The 22015-nt window shown below is 40.9% G+C and overlaps 1 protein-coding gene across 2 annotated transcripts in view; it reads right to left on the reverse strand.

Annotated features, from left to right (window-relative positions):
- Window positions 1-21069, reverse strand: part of BTBD1 (BTB domain containing 1) — a 56327-nt gene extending 35258 nt beyond the window's left edge. For both annotated transcript variants that reach the window (XM_017894879.1, XM_017894880.1), the window contains exons 1-3: window positions 20392-21069; window positions 6883-7039; window positions 54-159 (exon numbers count right to left, since the gene is read on the reverse strand). In XM_017894879.1, coding sequence (XP_017750368.1) covers window positions 54-159; window positions 6883-7039; window positions 20392-20792 — 664 coding nt within the window. In that variant the 5' untranslated portion in view covers window positions 20793-21069. The remainder of the gene's footprint in view (window positions 1-53; window positions 160-6882; window positions 7040-20391) is intronic.
- Window positions 21070-22015: the final 946 nt, after the last annotated feature.

Consider the following 22015-nt stretch of genomic DNA (forward strand, 5'->3'; position numbering starts at 1 on the left):
GTAAGGCATTAACTGTACTTAAAATGTAACAATTTACTTCATAGTGAACTTACCTATATCAATATCAGTAAACCCTTCTGCACTTATTGCATCCATTGTGCTTTTGTCTATTGTATCTAGACAAAGACTAGCAAGCTGAGGTTCATCAAATAATCGAGCCTAAACATACAAAGAGATAGTTATTTAACTTTCACAGTTATTTTACCTTCAGGCTGTACATATTTGAAATTAACATTGTCAACAGTTATAACTGCTAATTATGTAAAAATATCTACTTGAAATACAGTGATAATGTTTACATATTCTTAAAACTTTTCATTCTACAATCAGAAATGAAAAGCTAAAAACACAAATGCCCTGCTGAGATAAGAACAAATTCACATTACCAATACCAATCCTGTTATTTTTATTTCTGTGTGCTTATATGTGTGTGTTTGTGTATACAGCCTATTTTCTTATACATTACTTATTCTGATCCTTAATGAACCCTTTATGTTAGATAAGGCTTACATTATTATCCCATTTTCAGAGGTTTGGAGACGTACAGTGACTTGCCTAAGATCATCTAGTTAAATATGTTGCAAAGCTAGGACTTGAATCTTATAGTCTTTTCACTAAACTATAATATCAATTGTCAAGCACAACAGTATAAATATCAGATTTTCTCTTCCATTGCCTGTTTTGATTTTGAGGAGAGAATAGGGTACAAGAATTTTAGAGCATGAGAGCTCTGGAAACCTAAGCAAAATTAGGTCTAATAACACAAGAACAAATACATAAATTCACATGATGGAATATTATACAACGAGAATGAACAATCTACAACTACACAAACTAATATAAACAAACCACACAAACCTAATGATGAGCAAAAAAGCCAGAATATATAATGAGCAAGAATATGTACTGTATAATTTCAGAAGAACTAATTTTGGCTTTAAGATGTTAGAAGTCAAGCTTACAATATGTGCTTTATCAATACGTATGTTATAATTTAAAAAAAAAAAAAACCGTCTATACACAGGGAGAGTCCAAGTCAAATTCAAGCAAGGTTTTTAAAAAGCCGAAACACTGAAAAAGGAGGTATGATGATAAGCATGCCAATGACCAGCCTTTCATTCTGGCCTGGGGTCAGTTCTCTTTACATTTTAGAGGATGGGCAAATACTAAATGCCCAAAAGGTATTTATGTTGGGTTGGGTAGAAACCTTCTGAGAATACTACCAATTAATTAATCATATCATAAATGATACTAATTATTTGGCATGACTGATGACTCTTCATTTAATTTTAAAGTAAAATTCATTTTAAAGTATCCAATAATTCAGATACTACTGAACAACTGATAAATACCTAAACAGTTATGTGTTTCATGGGGCAGAGAAGAAAACATTGAACACATTGGCTTTAGAATTTTTTAATTTAAATATATTTTTAAAATTTTATATATATATTTTAAATTTAAAACATTTACACATAATATAAAATATGTATAGAATACTCGAATATGTTTGAAAATGCACTTCCCTAGATTATACACTGAGCCTGTTTACAATAATTTGCTTTGTCAAATTTTAAATAAATTTTAGCACTAAAGAAAAAATTTGTATTAATAAATATTAAATCTATCTCATGCAATTTTCCCTCAAAGTAATTTTCATTCAGNTTTTAAAATTTTATATATATATTTTAAATTTAAAACATTTACACATAATATAAAATATGTATAGAATACTCGAATATGTTTGAAAATGCACTTCCCTAGATTATACACTGAGCCTGTTTACAATAATTTGCTTTGTCAAATTTTAAATAAATTTTAGCACTAAAGAAAAAATTTGTATTAATAAATATTAAATCTATCTCATGCAATTTTCCCTCAAAGTAATTTTCATTCAGAATTTCCTTTTTTTTTTAACTGTACCTTTTTTGTTTAGACACACAAACACTTTGGAATTTCAAATTTACAGAAAAGTTGTAAAGATAGCACAAAAAAAACCCATATACCCTTTATCCAGATTTATCTATTTAAATATTATTTAACATTTTGCCTCAGTTATTACTTTTTTTTCCATATATATATGTATATACATCTATCTGGGAGGAGAGACTAAACTATTTGAGAGTAAGTTGCATAAGTCATGGCCTTTACTCTTTTTTGGCAACAAGGTCTCACCGTCACCCAGGCCAGAGTGCAGTGGCACAAGCTTGGCTTACTGCAACCTCCACCTCCCAGGTTCAAGGGATTCGCCTGCCTCAGCCTCCTGAGTAGCTGGGACCACAGGTGCATGCCACCACACCCACCTAATCTTTGAATTTTTAGTAGAGATGGGGTTTCATCATGTTGGCCAGGCTGGTGTCCAACTCCTGACCTCAAGCGATCTATCTGCCCAAAGTGCTGGGATTACAGGCATGGGCCGCTGTGCTTGGCTTTTGTATTTTTTAATAGAGACAAGGTTTCACCATGTTGCGCAGGCTGGTCTCCAACTTCTGGGCTCAAGCAATCCGCCCATCTCAGCCTCCCAAAGTGCTGGATTTTTGGCGTGAGCCACCAGGCTTGGAGGGCTTTTACTCTTAAATTTCCTAAGATTAAAGATATTCTCTCACATAATCACAGTAATTAACTTTGATAAATTTAACATCAATACAGTATCTTTAATCCACTGGCTGTATTTCAGTTTTGTCACTTGCCCCAACAACGTTTCTTTTTTGTTGTTTTCGTTTTTTTTTTTTTTTAAAGACAGAGTCTTGCTCTTGTTGCCCAGGCTGGAGTGCAATGGCACGATCTCGGCTCACCGCAACCTCTGCCTCCCAGGTTCAAGCAATTCTCCTGCCTCAGCCTCTCAGGTAAGCTGGGATTACAGGCACGCGCGACTACACCCAGCTAATTTTTTTGTATTTTTAGTAGAGACAGGGTTTCTCCATGTTGGTCAGGCTGGTCTTGAACTCCCGACCTCAGGTGATCCGCCCACCTGGGCCTCCCAAAGTGCTGGGATTACAGGTGTGAGCCACCACACCCGGCCCAACAATGTTTTTTAATAACATTTTTCCTTTTATTACATGATCTAGTCTAGGATCATACTTACACATTTTCAAAGTATGAAGCAATACATTTTTATAAAGTGAAATTCTAATATCAACAGATTTTTTTTTTTTTTGAGACAGAGTCTTGCTCTGTCGCCCAGGTTGGAGTACAGTGGCACGAATTTGGCTCACTGCAAGCTCTGCCTCCCAGGTTCACGCCACTCTACTGCCTCACCTCCCGAGTAGCTGGGACTACAGGCACCCGCCACCTGGCCCGGCTAATTTTTTTTGTATTTTTAGTAGAGATGGGGTTTCACCATGTTAGCCAGGATGGTCTCGATCTCCTGACCTTGTGATCCGCCTGGCTTGGCCTCCCAAAGTGTTGGGGTTGCAGCATGAGCCACCACACCCAGCCTCAACAGATACTTTAATTGGCCAACTCAAATACATTTTTAGTTGGTGTTTATATAAAAATTTATCTTTCACTCTAGGAAAAACAATTTTTTATAAAAGTTTTCTTATTCAGGTTAACAAATGTCTATCACTCCTTACACAGGCAATATCAAATTTCTGATGGAATCTATAGCTGCTATTTAGGGTAAAATAAATTTTCTCAAAACTGACTTTGATTTTGGCACTATCTCTGATAACACTTCATAAAAAGTGTTTTTCCCTCTATAAATCATGCTGGTACAGTATACTGGCACTTTGTTTTAGAGAGAAGCTTGCAAAGGCCCTCTTAAGTAAATGAACATGCTCAGTTCAAATGACTCACTTGGCAGGAACAAGAAGTTTCACATGACAATTCATGGGCTAATTCGCATGACCCCACCAGTGAAAAATGTAATGTAATATTGGAATCTCAGACCAACAAGATACTGAAAAGTTCTTTTTTTCTCATAGTGACACCTGTTAACCCTTGCTCCTCAAAATGTGCTCCAGAAACACTGGTGTCATCTGAATGCCTGTTAGAAATGTACTCTGGGGCCCTATTCTGGTCCTACTGAACCAGAATCTGCATTTTAACTGCCAAAGTTTAGTTTATTGGTTTCTGAATTTATATCTCACCTTTAAAATGAAAGTAGTTAAGTGATCGTCTCTACACACATTAAAACTGCTTGGACAATAAAGAATCTCATGAGTATCAACTTATTTACTAGATTTTCATCACAGATTCAAAAGAAGAAAAAATAGAGATATCACTTATCAGTTATATGACTTTGGTCAAGTTACTTCACCTCTCTGTGCCTCAATTTCCTTACTTAAAAATGGTGGTAATAAGAAAATCTTTACTTTGAAAACCTACACCTCATGAAGTTATTGTGAGGATTAAATGAATTAATGTACACAAAGTCCTGAGAAAGGTGCCCGGCATACAATTATCTCCCAGTACATTCTGCTATTATCAGTATCACTAAACCTGAACAACTGTTGATTTTAGGTGAGACCTTAGCTTTACCACTGCTGTCTAGTAATAAGATGTTAACTTCTGTAAGCTTCCATTTTCATCTTTAAAAGGGGATAAGGCGAGGCATGATGGCTCATGCCTGTAATCCCACCACTTTGGGAGGCCAACGTGCGTGGATGACTTGAGGTCAGGAGTTCGAGACCAGCTTGGCCAACATGGTGAAACCCTGTCTCTACTAAAAATAAAAAATTAGCCAGGCATGGTGGTGTGCCCCTGTAATCCCAGCTACTCGGGTGACCAAGGCAGAATTGCTTGAACCCGGGAGATGGAGGCTGCAGTGAGCCAAACTGCACCACTGCACTCCAGGCTGGGCAACAGAGTGAGACTCTGCCTCAAAAATGAAAGAAAAAAGAAAAAAAAGGGATAATAATATTAAACTACATCATCACAGCATCATAGTGAGGAGTAAGTGCTAAAAGACAGGTAAAGGGGATAATTTGGTGTCTGGCATACGTGGAGTTCTATAATTACGTCCAAGAAGAGATGACATCAGAATGTTCTTTCTTCTGTAACTACAAATACTTAATGACAGAAGATGTTTTTAAAAGGTACCAAACATTTTCTTTTTTTTTTTTTTGAGACCGAGTTTCACTCTGTCGCCAGGCTGGAGTACAGTGGTGTGATCTCAGCTCACTGCAAACTCTGCCTCCCAGGTTCAAGCAATTCTCCTGCCTCAGCCTCATGAGTAGCTGGGACTACCGGCACATGCCATCACGCCCAGCTAATTTTTATATTTTTAGTAGACACGGGGTTTCACTCTGTTGGCCAGGATGGTCCTGATCTCGACCTCGTGATCTGCCCACCTCGGCCTCCCAAAGTGCTGGGATTACAGGCATGAGCCACTGTGCCCGGCTGGTACCAAACATCTTCTAAATGATAGAATGAACACTGAACTGGGAAACAAGAGCTCTGGGCATGGCCCTACCTGGCCTATGAGGGTTTGGAAAGGCAGTTAATTACCCCAGGTTTTAATTTTCCCATTTGTAAAATGAGAGGGTTGAGCTAGGGGCCATCAGTGATTACTTCCAGTACTAATATCAAATGGGGTATTTTATCACCTTAGAATTTTAAAACAATTTTACATAGGATTACAACATTGTCTAAAAAGAAAAAACTGTTTATATACAAAGTATAAAGCTCAGATTACACATATATAACAAATGCTAAATACTATATGTTAAGGACTGGTTAAAGGTTCCACAGTTGTGTTCAGTTTGTAAAAATTCATTAGACTACACACTCAGAATACGTGTAATTTTCTTTTTTCAAGACAGGGTTTCCCTCTGTCACCCAAGCTGGACTGCAATGGCGCAGTCTCGGCTCACTGCAACCTCCACCTCCCAAGCTCAAATGATTCTCCTAACTCAGCCTCCCAAGTAGCTGGGGTTACAGGCATGCGCCACCATGCTCGGCTAATTTTTGTGTTTTCAGTAGAGACTGGGTTTTGCCTTGTTGGCCAGGGTGGTCTCGAACTATTTGCCTCAAGTGATCCGCCCACCTTGGCCTCCCAAAGTGCTGGGATTAAAGGCTTGAGTCACCATACCCAGCCACAATCTATGTAGTTTTCTATATGGATTCCATACTTAGTGAAAACTTAAAATGTCAGAAAAGAATATTTCATATAAATCTAAAACTTTAACTTCTCCAGGAGTGGATCAGCAAGTTTCCAGACTACAGGTCCAAAGATCATTAATCTTAGAACTTTTCAGGACTTGAAATATTCCATCTTTATTCTAGATCCAGCAAAATTTGAGAACGAACACATTCATAAAATTTCATGCTATCATACTCTCAATCGTAAGCAGAAACAATACTGGATCTCAATCTCAACTCCAATCCTAAATAGCTATCTAACCTTGAATCACAACACCCCACTTATATATATATATATATATAAGGCTTCAGCTTCTTCATTTATATGATCCAGCACCGTATTAACTCTAAAATGCTTTTTTTGGAGATGGAGTCTCGCTCTGTCTCCCAGGATGTCCACCCCGCCACCCTGATTCAAGTGATTCTTCTGCCTCAGCCTCTTGAATAGCTGGGATTACAAGCCCATGTCACCATGCTGGGATAATTTTTGTATTTTTAGTAGAGATGGGGTCATGCTGGCCAGGCTGGTCTTGAACTCCTGACCTCAAGTGATCTACCTGCTTCAGCCTCCCAAAGTCTTGGAATTACAGGCGTGAACCACCGTGCATGGCCTCTAATACACTTTTCAATTCTAAAATCTTATGGAGCTGATATATTTCCCCAATTTGTATTACAAAAATAATAATATATACTTTAAAATTATAATCTAGAATTCTCCAGGAAATATTAAACATCCATATATAGTTTACTCAAAATTTTAAAACTACAATGATACATACCTCAGCTACATTTACTTACCTGAGTAAGTAACATAAAGGCATTATCTGCCCTAAGATGTTTGGTGAGAAATTCCACACAGTGTGCTTCCAAAGCTGGGACTGCATATTTCTTGGCAGTATAAAGAGTGGTCATAACTGTTTCTGGACCAATTTGAACTTCATCTGAATATAGAAATCTGGAAAGCAATTGGCACATTTGTAGAGATGATCAGTAATGTTTTAGATAAGCAATCCATCAAAGTTAAATTTCTGAGGAATATTTATTTATATTTTCACTATTTTATATTTTCATCTATCCATCCATCCATCCATCCATCCATCCATCCATCCATCCATCCATCCATCCATCGACAGGGTCTTGATCGATTCCCGGCTGCAGTGCATGGCTCACTGCAGCTTCAACCTCTCTGGCTCAAGCCATCCTCCCACCTCAGCCCCCCAAACAGCCGGGACTACAAGTTTGCACTACCACACCTGGCTAATTTTTTATTTTTTTGTAGAGACAGGTTTCACCATATTGCCCAGACTGGTCTTAAACTCCTGGGCTCAAGCCATCCTCCCACCTCAGCCTCCCAAAGTGCTGGGAGAATATTTTAAAACATAATGAGCAAACTGAAAAATAATCTGAAATCAGTATCACAACAGAGAGGCATAAGAATGATATAATGGACTTTGGGGACTCACGGGGGGAAGGGTGGGAGGGGAGTGAGGGATAAAAGACTACATACTGGGTACAGTGTATACTGCTCAGGTGACAAGTGCATCAAAATTTCAGAAATCACCACTAAAGAGCTTATCCATGTAATCAAAAACCACCTGTTCCTAAAAAACTATTGAAATAAAAATAAAAATAAATCTGCATCAGTCTTTGCAATCTACAGGGCATTTGCACATACATCTCATTTTATTCTTACTTAATCCTGAGGATTATTAATATTATTACTTAATCATGAGACAAATCTATGTCTCCAAGCCATCCTCAGAGTTCTTTCTAGCACCCCACTGCTCCTTAGGACAACAGTGGTTCACCTACCTTTCCCTCATCAAAAGATGTTCACTTAAGTAAATCTGCAGGTGGCTAAAATTGCATCTCTAAGTGTTAAAATATTCATTGATTTCTGATAATAGTGCCTTCTTATTCTGGGCATCTTTTAACCTTCCATCGTTATCCCAGAATTAGCATAATGACCACAGATTAGAGTACTGGGGCTTGGGAGGAATAAAGCAACTTAATAATATATTAAATGACTCCATCTTGCTATGTACTTTGTAGTATTTAGGTCCAATTTTCTCTAAAATATTATCTAGCAGCCCCAATGTTGCCTTCCTCCTAGTTCACTGCTTCTAACTGGTAGGTCGAGAGATAAATCAGTTTTATAGAACTGAGAAAAATGGGGGAGGGTGAGCATCAGGATAAATAGCTAATGCATACTGGGCTTAATGCCCAGGTGACAGGTTGATAGGTTGGTAGGTGCAGCAAACCACATTACCACATGTTTACCTATGTAACAAACCTGCACATCCTGCACGTGTACCCTGGAACTTAAAATAAAATCAAAAAAAAAAACAGACCGAGCACGGTGGCTCACGTCTGTAATCCCAACACTTTGGGAGGCTGAGGCAGGTGGATCACCTGAGGTCAGGAGTTCGAGACCAGCCTGGTTAACAAGGTGAAACCCAGTCTCTACTAAAAATACAAAAATTAGCTAGGCCTGTAATCCCAGCTACTCAGGAGGCTGAGGCAGAAGAATCGCTTGAACCTGGGAGGCACAGGTTGCTGTGAGTCGAGATCATGCCACTGCATGCTGGCATGGGCAACAGAGCTAGACTCCATCTCAAAAATAAATAAATAAATAATAAAATTAAAAAAAAAAAAAGAAATGAGAAAAAGCTAAGATTCTCAGTGAAGACCTGGGTGGTTCTTGTTAAACTATACTTGAACTTGTGCATATCATCTTTAGGTCTCTTTCTGTGGCTCCTCAGAAACCCTTGTGCTTACTGCCCAGTTCTCAGCTACACTTAAGATAGCTGAGGCTACCGGAGAAGTACGGCATTAAGAACCATTATTTCGGCCAGGTGCAGTGGCTCACGCCTGTAATCCCAGCACTTTAGGAGGCCAAGGTGGGCGGATCACGAGGTCAGGAGATCGAGATCATCCTGGCCAACATGTGAAACGCCATCTCTACTAAAAATACAAAAATTAGCCGGATGTGGTGGCACGCACCTGTAATCCCAGCTGCTCAGAAGACTGAGGCAGGAGAATCACTTGAACCTGGGAGAAAGAGATTGTAGGGAGCCGAGATTGCACCACTGCACTCCAGCCTGGCAACAGAGCAAGACTCCTTCTCAAAAAAACAAATAAAAAATTTAAAAAAAAAACCATTATTTCTTTTTCTTTTTCTTGAGATGGAGTTTTGTTCTTGTTGCCCAGGCTGGAGTACAATGGTGCGCTCTCAGCTCACTGCAACTTCCGTCTCCCAGGTTCAAGTGATTCTCCTACCTCAGCCTCCCGAATAGCTGGAATTATAGGCACCCGCCAACACACCTGGCTAATTTTTTGTATTTTTAGTAGAGATGAGGTTTCACTATGTTGGACAGGCTGGTCTCAAACACCTGACCTCAGGTGATCCACCTGCCTTGGCCTCCTAAAGTGGTAGGATTATAGGTGTGAGCCACCGTGCCTGGCTTTTTTTTTTTTTTTTTGAGAGAGAGTCTTGTTCTGTCGCCCAGGTTAGAGTACACTGGTGCAATCTCTGCTCACTGCAACCTCCACCTCCCGGGTACAAGAGATTCTCCTGCCTCAGTCTCCCGAGTATCTGGGATTACAGGAGTGCATCACCATGCCCGGCTAAATGTTGTATTTTTAGTAGAGACAGGGTTTCACCATGTTGGCTAGGCTGGTCTCGAACTCCTGACCTCAGGACCACCGTGGCCTCCCAAAGTGCTGGGATGATAGGCGTGAGCCATCGCGCCCGGCAAGAACCATTATTTCATTTCGGTGATAAAGACATAAGAACACTTCAGAAAAAAAATTTTTTTTAAGATTATTTACCCAGAAGATTCAGACCCAAGTAGCCTTAGATATGAGCTCCCAGAACACTTACTATACTTGTATTTCCAGGACCCAAGTTGTAAAATATGGGTTTAAGAAAACCCATTATCGGCTCCGCGCGGTGGCTCACGCCTGTACTCCTCACTTTGGGAGGCAGATCACTAGGTCAGGAGATTGAGGCCATCCTGGCTAACAGGGTAAAACCCTGTCTCTACTAAAAATGAAAAAAAAAAAAAAAAAAATTAGCCGGGCATGGTGGTGGGCGCCTGTAGTCCCAGCTACTCAGGAGGCTGAGGCAGGAGAATGGCAAGAACCTGGGAGGTGGAGCTTTCAGTGAGCCGAGATCGAGCTACTACACTCCAGCCTGGGTGACAGAGAGAGACTCCATCTCAAAAAAAAAAAAAAAAAAACCAGAAAACCCATTATCTTCTTTCAGAATACTCTTATTACACTGAGGTGAGTGAGGAAAGTTAAGTTCTATTTCATGTCCCTACCCTCTACCTTTCAACTTCCTCATTTTATTCCTATGGCCATAATCACCATGCACAATGAAATGCTAGCCTGTTACATCCCCCTCGCTCCCTACCTTAACCAAATCCTGGCACTTTTCTGATAAGTTACCTTTACAACTATCTCAGGTGGAGGTATACTCCCCTGTATCTCAGGTTCAAAGGCAAGGGTGCTGTTTTTCAGAATCACATTGTTCTTACATACTTTTTTCCCCTGAACACTCCTTTTAGAGACTCCTTAGTCAACTGTATCACCCTCATAACATTCACTTGCCATTATGTAGCATACTCTGTGATGAATACAGAGAATTAAAAACTAAGTAAGGCACAGTCCCTCCTGGCCAAAGGGAGGGGAATGAATAAACCAGAGAGAAAGCTACCATTAGTTGAGTGTCTGCCATATGACAAATGCCAATTCATTTAATCCTCTCACATAGAAGGAAGGTGCTATTCCCTAAATTTCAATAAGAAAACCAAGGCTGAGAAAACAGAAGAGCTGTTTACTATCACGCACCATTTCTGGGCTTCTAACTGTTTTCAGTGCCATACAATAAGGCCAAGAGGAAACAGACTGCTTGGGTTTGAGCTTGTTTTGTCACTTGCTGGCCATGTGACTTAAGTTATTATCAACGCCTGCCTCTCTAAAAAGAGGAGAATAACAGCACCTACTTCATAATGTTGTGAAGATTAACATAAATTAAAACACAAAGCATTTTGAATAATGCCTGACAAATTGCCTCAGTAAATATTAGCTGTTTATCTGCATGTTGTCTCATATTTTTTATCACTATTTCCCTCTGCATTTTGGAAGATTTCCTGGCCATTATTTTCTGGTGCCTTCCTCTTTTTCTCCCCAGCAATCACGTTTAAATTTCTAAGAATCCTTGCTTCTTTCTTGATCATTCCTTTTTTCTCCACAGCACCACGTCCTGGTTTTATGAATACAAAGCTTTCTGAAGTCTCCAAGATGACATTAACCAAAGTTTTAAAAGTTCTCCTCTATTTCCTTGAGGATCCGCTGCTGTGTTTCTCTTGGTCTTTGTCATTCACATTCTGCTGTTCTTTATATGTCAAACGATTAAACACTGTCTCCAACTTCAGTATTCTAAGCAGCGGGTCTGTTTTCAAGACAAAACAATCTCCAAAACAGAAAGGTTGGCTGGGAGCTCTGTGTATACGGGAGGCTTGCTGACTGGCACTGGCACCTGGCATTAGAGTGGGAAGCCAGCCCTAGCACAGAGACCCCTCAAAGCCATTGGAAGAGAGCTTAACCCTGGGGTCCCAAAGCCATACCCAGCAGTCCCAGTTCTTCTCAGGCAGTCTGTTCAATTTATCTCAAAAAACCTGTCCATTGTCATAGGGAGTAAGTCTGCAACAGCTGGTTAAGGGGATGGTTTACACATAGGCTTTAAATTAATTTTCATGTTTTAGCACTACCTTCTCATTTCCACCCTCCTTACTTCCAACTCCTAGCCAATAACTTTGTTGCGGTTCTGCCAGGAAAGGCGCTCCCAGCTCCACTGAGGCTTTGAAAGCTCTGGATTCTGGGCTCCAGATTCATCCACTCTAGTTCATCCGTCAACCAGCTTCCAACTTCTTTGTTCCTTTCTACTCTGTTGGCCCTTCCAACTTCTCTTTGTCTCTTCATTGTAATGGACTCACCATTTTTTAAACATTTCTTAATAGTCATTTTAATTGAGAGAGAGAAAATGCTAACAGCATGCTCAATTCCCTTCTTAAACTAGAAACCGAAGAAATTTTTGTTTTAGGCCAGGCACAGTGGCTCATGCCTGTAATCCCAGCTATCTGGGAGGTTGAGGTGGGAGACTCACTTGAATCTGGGAGGCAGAAGTTGCAGTGAGCCGAAATCGCACAACTGCACTCTGGCCTGGCCAACAAAGTGAGACTCAAAAAAAAATTTTTTTTTGTTTTGTTTTAAGGACAAAGTAGAAGTCTAGAAGTCCTTACATGCCTGCCTTTATTTATTTTGTCAGGTAAAATTACTAGAGTCGTAAAACAGAGCAGGAATGTGAGGCCTTTATCACCATTTGCCCTTGAGTAGATTCACACTTAAAAGCACAAGTGCCACAAACCTAAACATGGTTCTATGAGAATCTATAAATGCAGGCTTTGACTTAGGAAGATGTGGAAAAGGTTTGTAGAGGAATTTCTGCTTGAGATTAGATCTAAAAGATTAAAAGGACAGGGGAAAGTACACTCCAGGAACAAGAGAGAATCATGTTTGTAGATTACTTTGTGTGAGATCTCCCATTCAAATTGCTTTTATCAAATTATACTTCGGTAATATACCTTTGGCTTCTATCAAGGAACATTTTTTAAAAAGAAGTATGCATCTGAAGACACAGATTGTAGACACTTCATTACAGCAATGCCTTCTGTATGAAGGGATCTCATCAGGATTTTTTTTTTTTAAACTCATCTAATTATCAGATTTATGCATCTTCTAAGCAGTTGCCTTGTTTTTAATCTATAAATAATTATGTCCACCCACGTTTCTCTTTTTGCATTAGCTGCTAAGATAATTAAAACAAAGTTGGCCAGGCCTGGTGGCTCACGCCTGTAATCCCAGCACTTTGGGAGGCCAAGGCAGGTGGATCACCTGAGGTCAGGAGTTCGAGATCAGCCTGCCCAACCTGGTGAAACCCCACCTCTACTAAAAATATAAAAATTAGCCAGCATGGTGGCAGGTGCCTGTAATCCCAGCTACTCCGGAGGCTGAGGCAGGAGAATCACTTGAACCCAGGGCGACAGAGGTTGCAGTGAGCTGAGATCGAGCCATTGTACTCCAGCCTGGGTGACAGAGCAAGACTCTGTCTCAAAAGCAACAACAACAGCAAAAAATAGTAATAATAATAAAAGTTTATAGCTTACTTATAACATACATTTTGTTTGTTTCTGAGACAGGGTCTCATTGTCACTCCAGGTGGAAAGTGGTAGCATGATCATAGCTCACTGTATCCTCAAATTCTTGGGCTCAAGTGATTCTCCTGCTTCAGCCTCCGGAATAGTTAATACTACAGGCACATGCCACTATGCTCAGCTAATTTTTTTTTATGTTTTTGTAGAGACGGGTCTTGCTATATTTCCCAGGCTAGTTTCAAACTCCTGGACTCAAGCAATCCTTCCGCCTCGGCCTCCCCAAGTGCTGGGATTACAGGTCTGAGCCACTGTACCCAGCTCGACAGCATACATTTTTCTATTAGCTTCACTCTTGACTCTAGTTTATTTCTTACCCTGTGTTTCTTATAAGACATTTTAAGTTCTTTTGGGTGCACTGCATATTAAAAATAAATACAGGACAATAAACAATAAGAAAAGGATCTCTGTGTATCTTATATTTTTAATTTCTTATACACTACTACGCACATTGTGGGCATGTGTTTAAGTCTCAATAAATACATGTTAATTGACTAGACAATTCAGTATAGGTTTCTATATAATGTCAAAAGGGAAAATATTTTCATTTGTAATTTTAAAAGTTACTTAAAATCCAGGAATCCTCTTGGTTCGTATGTATACATTTCTTCTACATTCTATTTAATTATTAGAGTTTCTATAATATTTTAAAAAACTAAGCCAAGGTTTTAAAATATAAAGATTAAACATGACATTACCACAATTCTTTGTATTTTAAAGTGACCATTTAAGCTCTCATATACAACCTCTAAGGACGAGAGCACAGAAAAATTATTACATATCCTCAAATTAGTCCTATTTTCCCCCAAAATTAATAGTTTTCCAAAAAAAACCCAAAATAAACAAAATAAAACACTTAGGTTACATTTAATCTAATTAAAAATGTAGAGCTGGGCATGGTAGCTCACACCTGTAATCCCAGCACTTTGGGAGGCCCAGGCAGGCAGATCACCTGGGGTCAGGAGTTTGAGACCAGCCTGGCCAATATGGTAAAACCTCATCTCTACTAAAAATACAAAAATTAGCCAGTGTGGTGGCACACACCTGTAATCCCAGCTATTCGGGAGGCTGAGCCAGGAGAATCACTTGAACCCAGCAGGGGGAGGTTGGGTGAGCCAAGATCATACCACTGTACTCCAGCCTGGGCAACAGAGACTATCTCAAAAAATAAAATAAAACAAATTGTAAAAGCCTAAGGTGAAAACTTGATTTTATATAAGAATGATCAAAAGATCATGTATAAGAAACTTTGTATCACTACTTATCTGTTCATTTTACTCAAAAACATTTATTGAGGAATTATATAGCAGGCACTGTAAAAGTCCTAGAGATAAAAATATGGGTAAGATAGCTTTGCCCATAAAAAGCTTACCCAGTCAGTCATGCATTACTTAATGATGGGGATACATTCTAAGAAAGGCATTGTTCGACAATGTCATCATCATGCAAACATCATAGAGTGTACTCACATAAACCTCAATGGTATAGCCTACTACGCACCTAAGCTATGTTGTATAGCCTATTGCTTCTGGGCCACAAAGCAGTACAGCATGTTACTTGTTACTGTACTGAATACTGTAGGCAACTTTAAAACAATGGTGAGTACTGTGTATCTAAACACAGAAAATGCACAGTAAAAATACCGTATTATAATCTTATGGGTCCACCATCTTATTTGCAGTCCATTGTTGACCAAAATGCCGTTATGTGGCGCACGACTATAGTCTGGCACTGAAATGATTAAAAAGTAATGTCCTAATAACAGAAATATATACTAGGCACTCATATCTAATAAATAATCTCTAATGATGGCCCTAAGAAATCATGCTTTCTCATGGTCATGCCCTTACATAGATTTGTCCCATGATGAATCTGGGTTGGCCCTGTGTGAGCCCCTTGAACAGATTGTGGCAGAGTGACATTGCACCAGTCAGAGACCTACACCTCAAGGATGCCTGGCAGCTCCTGCTTTTGTGTTCTTGGGAGTCATGAGCCATGACATCAAGCTACCCTGCTGGAGAGATCAGCTGAAGAAGCCTCTTGAAGAGGACCTGAGACTTAAGGCTCAGCCATCCCAGACTCTGAGTCAAACCTCCAGATGAGTCCAACCCCACCTGCTATCTGACTACAGCTACATAAATGACAAACCACCTAGGTGATTCCAGTCAAACCACACACTGTAAAAGATAATAAAACAGTTGTTTAAGTCACTAGGTATTCCAGTGATTTGTTCTAGAGCAACAGATAACCAAAACATGCTGTGAGAGATTAGATGAGCCAGTGTGCAATTTTGCCTATGGGTGGAATTTTTACAGAGGAGGTAAAGCCTGAAGATTATCTGAAGAGTAGTAATTAAGTGTGGAGCCCTGGCAGAAAGACTGAGAAGTACAAAGGTAAGAAGGCCTTAGAAGGCAGGCACTAAAACAAGAAAAAGGCCATCAGGAATTAAGGTTGAAACACTGAGTGGATGGAGAGGAAGAAAGAGATCAAATCACAAAGGTTTCATGTACTGCTAAAGTGTTTAAACTTCATCCTGTGGGTAAAAAGAAGTCATTAAAAGATTCAAGGGAATCATATGACGATATATCAATATCGGAGAGATCACTGTTAACACGGTGAAAGGAGAGAGTTAAGTCTAAAGGCAGTAGTTTGGTTGAAGCAATGCAGAAAAAAATGGAGAGGCAGGTAGAATTTTCAGGAATGGTCTAAAATGAACAAAAAATGTGTAGAATGGAGTGAAATGAAACTACAATTTGGAAGTAAGCCCATTAAGTCACTTCCTAGCTGACCCACAGAATCATAAGCAAGACTAAATTATGGCTTTTTGGGGGTTGCTTTATTTATAGCATTAATATGGCAAAAGCTATTGCAGGGGGATAAGAAGTATGCCTGTCTCAAAGGATTTTTCTGAAATTTAAGTGAGATCACAAAGGGGCTTAGGAACAATCTATGGCACACAGTAAGTACTCATTAAATGTCAGATATTTTTATTAATAACATGTCCATTTGCATGGGTATAAAACATTACTTGGCGATGGTCCACTTGGAAATGATGGTCTGAAGCTAAGCAGAGCTTTGGAGACACAGGTTGGGGAGTCAGTGCGTAAAGCTCTCACTTTGGTTGATGGGAGAAATGATGAGAGCTGAGGACAGAATACTGAAGAACACTTACTCCGTGCCTCTTCCATCACGTCATTCTCTGTTCCCCTTTGCAACAAAACTCCTAATTGTTTATACTAGCTGTCTCCAGCTCCTCACTTCCCATTTTCTCCCTAACCTACTCTAATCAGCTGAAATCACTCTTGGCAGGGTTATCAATAGCTTCCATCTTGACAAGACTAAAAATCAACTCAAAGTCTTCATTCTACTTGACTGTCAACAGCATTTAGCATAACTGACCGCTTTCCACTTTCCGTAGTTAACATTTCCCACTTCTTTCTTGAAATGTTTTCTTTGACTTGACTTTCAGAATACCATGCTCCTTGCTTTCTCTTCTAATTCCAATGACAGCTGCCTCTCAGTTTCATTTTATGCTTTTTTCTGCTACATCTCTACATATTCAAAGATTCCAGAGCTCATCCTTGTACCTTTCTTGTGATCTCACTTGATCTCCCGATTTAAATACCATTCACTTTTAACTTTCAAATTTATGTTCAGCAAGCTCTTCCCTAACCTCCAAATTCATATTTCTATCTACTCTATGACCCTACTTGGATGTCATGGAAGTCATCTTGGTTGTACCTTCAAAAGTATATCCAGAATTTGACCATGTCTCATCATGTCCTTTGCTATCTCTCTAGTACAAGGTACAACTCACCATCGCCTCTTGCCTAGACTACTGCAAAAGCCTCTTCATCTGTGACCTTGCTGCCTATTTTACTCCAACCACTGCCAGAAAGAGTTTGTTTTTTTAAAATGTAAATCAGATCACAGCCTCCTGCCACCACCTCTACCTTCCCAACCCCATTCAAAACTCTCCAAAGGCTTTCCATGAAATTGCAGCTGAAAAAGTCTTCGCTCAGTCTCTAAATCCCTGCACCATCCTGTCTGGCCTATCTTTTTGACCTCATTTTCTACCACTTCCGCCTACTGTGCTCAAGGTATATTGGTTCACTCTTGTGTTCCTCCAATAGGAGATCCTTGTGCCTAAAACAAGCAATGCTTTTCCTTGCTGAGAATGTTCCTTCTCTCATAACTTGATTATTTTTCTTCAAAACATTCATCAGTACTTAACATTGTATCTTTAATTTCCCCTTACTAGATTATGTGCTTCATGAGGGCAAGGACTTTTTCTTGTTTACTGCTGTATCCCAAACACCTACAACAGCCACTCCCGGTTTCACAAGCACCCCAAAAGGGAGACATATAGTATTTGTCAAATAAACAACTGAAGAACATCATTTAAAGGTCAGGCAGTTCAACGTGCGCAGTTTCTGTAAGGCTTCAAACTTAAGTTCGTAAGCCTGTAAGTAATGTTAAATAATTCAAGTATGCCCAAACTAACCTACTCTTCCAACTTAGCAAGTACTATCAGGCATCTTTTTGTCACGTATTAGCTAACTACAACATCTATGTTACAAAGCCAGCCAACACCAAATTTAGAAATCAGTCCAGATATCAATTTCAAAAAGAAAAATGACCAGAACCTGAAGGATAAATACAATGCCATGAAAATAAAACACACTGAAAATGTAAAAATGAAAAAAAAGTTTAAAAATGTAAAAAAGTTTTAAAATGTAAAAAAAACAAAAAACAAATTGCACTGTCCCACATTTCAAACACTCTAAAATTAACTTATTTTCTATTGATGGTAAAGGACTAATTAGCAGCTTCAGTGAAAACATAAAAATATGCATTTTTTCCTCTACATTCTTATACCAGTAATGTCAATATTTTTTCAAAATAAAAAATTGCCCCAAAATAGCTTTAGATTTGTGGTTCTCAAATTTAGTTTGTGTAAGTATCACTTAGGGAGAGTGTTAAAAATGCTACCAATGTCTCACCTCCAAATATTAAGGTATATAATGAGGACGAGATCTACACATTTCATAAGCACCCCAGAAGATTATAATGCAGATGGCCCAAAGATCATTTTGAAAACTACTTCTAGTCTAGAAAATCCAAATGAACTATACCCAATCCTCCTGGTGAACTTTAAACTAAAATGACCTGGATTTTAGCTTTTGAGGTCCCCCCCCACCCCCCGCTTTATAAATGTAATTGAACTAAATTACAGAAAATATCAGCAACAAAGAGAAAAGAAGAAAAAAAGGTACTTTCATCTTACTACTCCAGGTGCCTTTGCTTAGCATTTTGGTATGTTTCCTTTTATCCTTGTCTCTAGGTATATGTTTGTCCATTTCTTTTCACGTTGTAATCATGGTGCAGTTTCAAGTGCTATCCATCATATTTAGTGACCGCATTATATTTCATCAAGTGAACCTATCACTGTTTAACCATTCCCTACAGCTGACTACTTCCTCACTACTATAAATAAAGTTGTAAATATTTTTGTACGCAACTTTTTTTTCAGTACTTGAATGCTTCTTACATGTGGAAAGAAAATCTATAGCACCAAACTGTTTTCCAAAAGGGTTTTTACCACTATCTTTGTCAGATAACGCTGTTCAGATGTTACCTTTAAACTTTTTGGTGGGATTAATGGAAGGAAAAAATACCACTGTCTTTTAATCTGCACTTCCTAATTACCAGCCAGGTAAAACATTCGTTAATTAGTTGTATTTTTTCTTTCTCTAAGTTATCTATCCTGTTCTTTATTCATTTGTTAATGGAATCTTAGTATTTGTTTCTAGTTGTGTGAACTTTACATTCATTTCCTTGTTTGATTCTGATCCAGTGTGAACCTTTGTATCTAATTTTGTCCACCGACCTGCCTGTTTTTGCTTCAGTACTACCCAAGACTCTGCCACTTTAATAACAACACGTTCTACTCAGTCAGCTATTTAAAACCATCTTGGTATAATGAAACAGACATGGTCTTCAGTGCGAGTTAAATGTTTGTTACCTTGGGCAAGATACTTGACTCTTCTGGGCTTCAATCCCATTTGTAAAACTGGGGTAAACAATTCTTATGCCTCCTTAACAGGATGGCTGTGATTAAAAGCTAATAATGCCAAACAATCACATCTTTCCATTAGATGTCAATCTACTATCCTCAAATAACCAACAAGCAAATTCTAACATCAAAGGAGGGATGCATTTATAAGCAAATGTGACCTTGTGTGTAGAAATATGAAACAGGTAAAGCCTCACTTATCTGTTTTGGTATTTACTTTCCTGGGTCTTGACAACTAATACGTTAATGAAAAACAAAAACAAAAGTGGCCAGGCCCGGTGGTTTCACGCCTGTAATTCCAGCACTTTGGGACGCCAAGTGGGTGGATCGCTTGACCCCAGGAGACCAGCCTGGGCAACATAGTGAAACCCTCTCTCTACCAAAAATTAAAAAAAAAAAAATTAGCCGGGCGTGGTGGCGCGTGCCTGTAGTCCCAACTACTCGGGAGGCTGAGGTCGGAGGATCACAGCCCGGAGAGGTCGAGGCTGCAGTGAGCCATGATCGCGTTACAGCACTCCAGCCTGGGCCGCTTTCAAAAAACGCGGAGGGAAGGGGGTGACAATAACCCCAAAACATCAGTCCTGCAAGATTTTTCAACTACTCTCTTCCCCAAACAAAACATAAAACATCGCAAATGAGCAATCGGGACAACCTGATCTGTTCCTCTATCCTTGCCACCTAATTCTGAAGCCTGAGCGACAATCCACAATTGGAATGCGAAGCGCCTTTCAACGGTAAAACGTACGCTTGCTGGATGAAGACATGAACGTTTAGTTGGCGACTGAGCCGTCCCGGCTCACAGATTTCGATTTCGACCCTCCGGAGCATCAACGGCTCCGGAGGAAATTGAGGCCCTGGGCGGGTCAGAGGAGCCCAGTCCAAGGTCATCCGGGAGTCGGGGCGGGCTGGGCCCAGGGGGACCCTCAGCCCGGCCGGCGCCGCGCCGCCGCTCACCTCAGCAGCGCCAGGAAGGCGGCAGGCTCCACGTCCGGCAGCTCGATCTCGGCCGACGTGGTGGCCATGCCGCCGTTGAACATGGCGTCGAAGACAGCGCTGCCGGCCGCCAGCACGAAGCGGTGGGCGGGGATGCGCTGCGGGCCCCCGGCGGCGGCGGTGCCGCGGCCCTTGCCCAGTACGAAGCGCACATCGCTTAGCAGCTCCGAGTTGAAGAGGAAAGCAAACCGCTCCTTCAGCGACGCCTTGGTCGCCTGCCAGTTGTAAAGAGGTTCCCGCTGCAGAGGGAGCAGGGGCCCCAGAGAGGACGGTGAAGGCGGCGGCGGCGACCCCGCGGGGCCCGGCTCCGCCTCAGCCCCCGACGCCAGCTCCCCAGCTGCGGCAGGCCCGAGCGAGGCCATCCTCCAGCTGCGCGGTTGCCCAGGCTAGGAACAGAACTCCACCGCCATCGCCGAGGCCGCCTCCGCAGGCCAGCACCGCCTCCCTGCCTTCCGGGAAAGGCGCTTCCGGGGGCCTAGCGCCTCCTCAGGCCCCTCCCTGACCGCGCGCGCCCCCGCACGCCGGGGTTGCCGCTGTGCGCGGCCGCGGGAGGTGTGACAGGACGGACTTGAGGAGGCCCAAGGGCAGGGGTGTGGGGAGCTCGTCCTAGTCTAGCGCTCCCGGAGGTGGAGCTTCTGCAGGCTGGGTGCTGCCGGGCCTGTGGGCACCCACCCCCTGGCTCAATCCTCTGGGTATCTGACTCAGTAGGTCTGGGGTAGGGCCTGAGAATTTGTAATTTTAAGATGCATAGCGGATCTGCAGGCAGCTCGCACTCCTGCCTGGGGATGAGGGGCCGCGAAACCCGTGGAAATTCCGGGAGCAGAGGTGGAAGGCTTAGAACCCCAGTGACCTCTCTCCCCAGGTCCGCAGGTCCCTTTCCCTTCTAATTCCCCCTTTGGTTCGGTGCTCCAGGCTTAAGAGACATTTCCTTTTACTGTTTCCATCCCTGTATTGAAACCCCTAGTGCTTACCCACCTTCCCTTCTAGCGCTTGTTTTCAGTCCTTGCACTGAACAAACCACTGCTTAAGCTTGAAATTTAAAAAATTAAAAATTAAAACACACACACAATGGAAAAGGCCCTATTATCCCTTCCCAGGCAGTATTTACAATGCGGATCATCATGATCGGGGGACAGAGGCCTTCCTTCTCCCCGCTTCAGTGAGGCAGGCCCTGAGTTAAGTCAGCTATTAAAGGCAGAACATAGAAAACTCAAGAAATAGTTACTGACCAGGCACGTATAGTTGGAAACACCTATTCTTTGCAGGAAGAGCCTTGCAGATTACAAATGCCTCAACTAAATAGTATACTCCAAACCTGGGTTTCTCCTGTAAAATCACTCCACTTGTGAAACCACCAGAAGGGACTTCCAGCTGTTAGGCATTTAGAATGGTAACTTCTTTGGGAGAGGAACGTGCTCGGGAAGAGACTTAAAGCAGTAGGGGCTGAAATAATGGATGCAACAACCCCTTACCCAAAGCCAGCAGGCAATTCCTCAAGACAAGGGGACATCATACTACTAATGATACCATTATCACATAAAACATCGTGATAACAAAATTGACCATATCATCAAACCATCTATAC

The sequence above is a fragment of the Rhinopithecus bieti genome, unplaced genomic scaffold (assembly GCF_001698545.2).
Source record: "Rhinopithecus bieti isolate Rb0 unplaced genomic scaffold, ASM169854v2 scaffold_26298, whole genome shotgun sequence".
In the NCBI taxonomy this organism is placed as follows: Eukaryota; Metazoa; Chordata; class Mammalia; order Primates; family Cercopithecidae; genus Rhinopithecus; species Rhinopithecus bieti.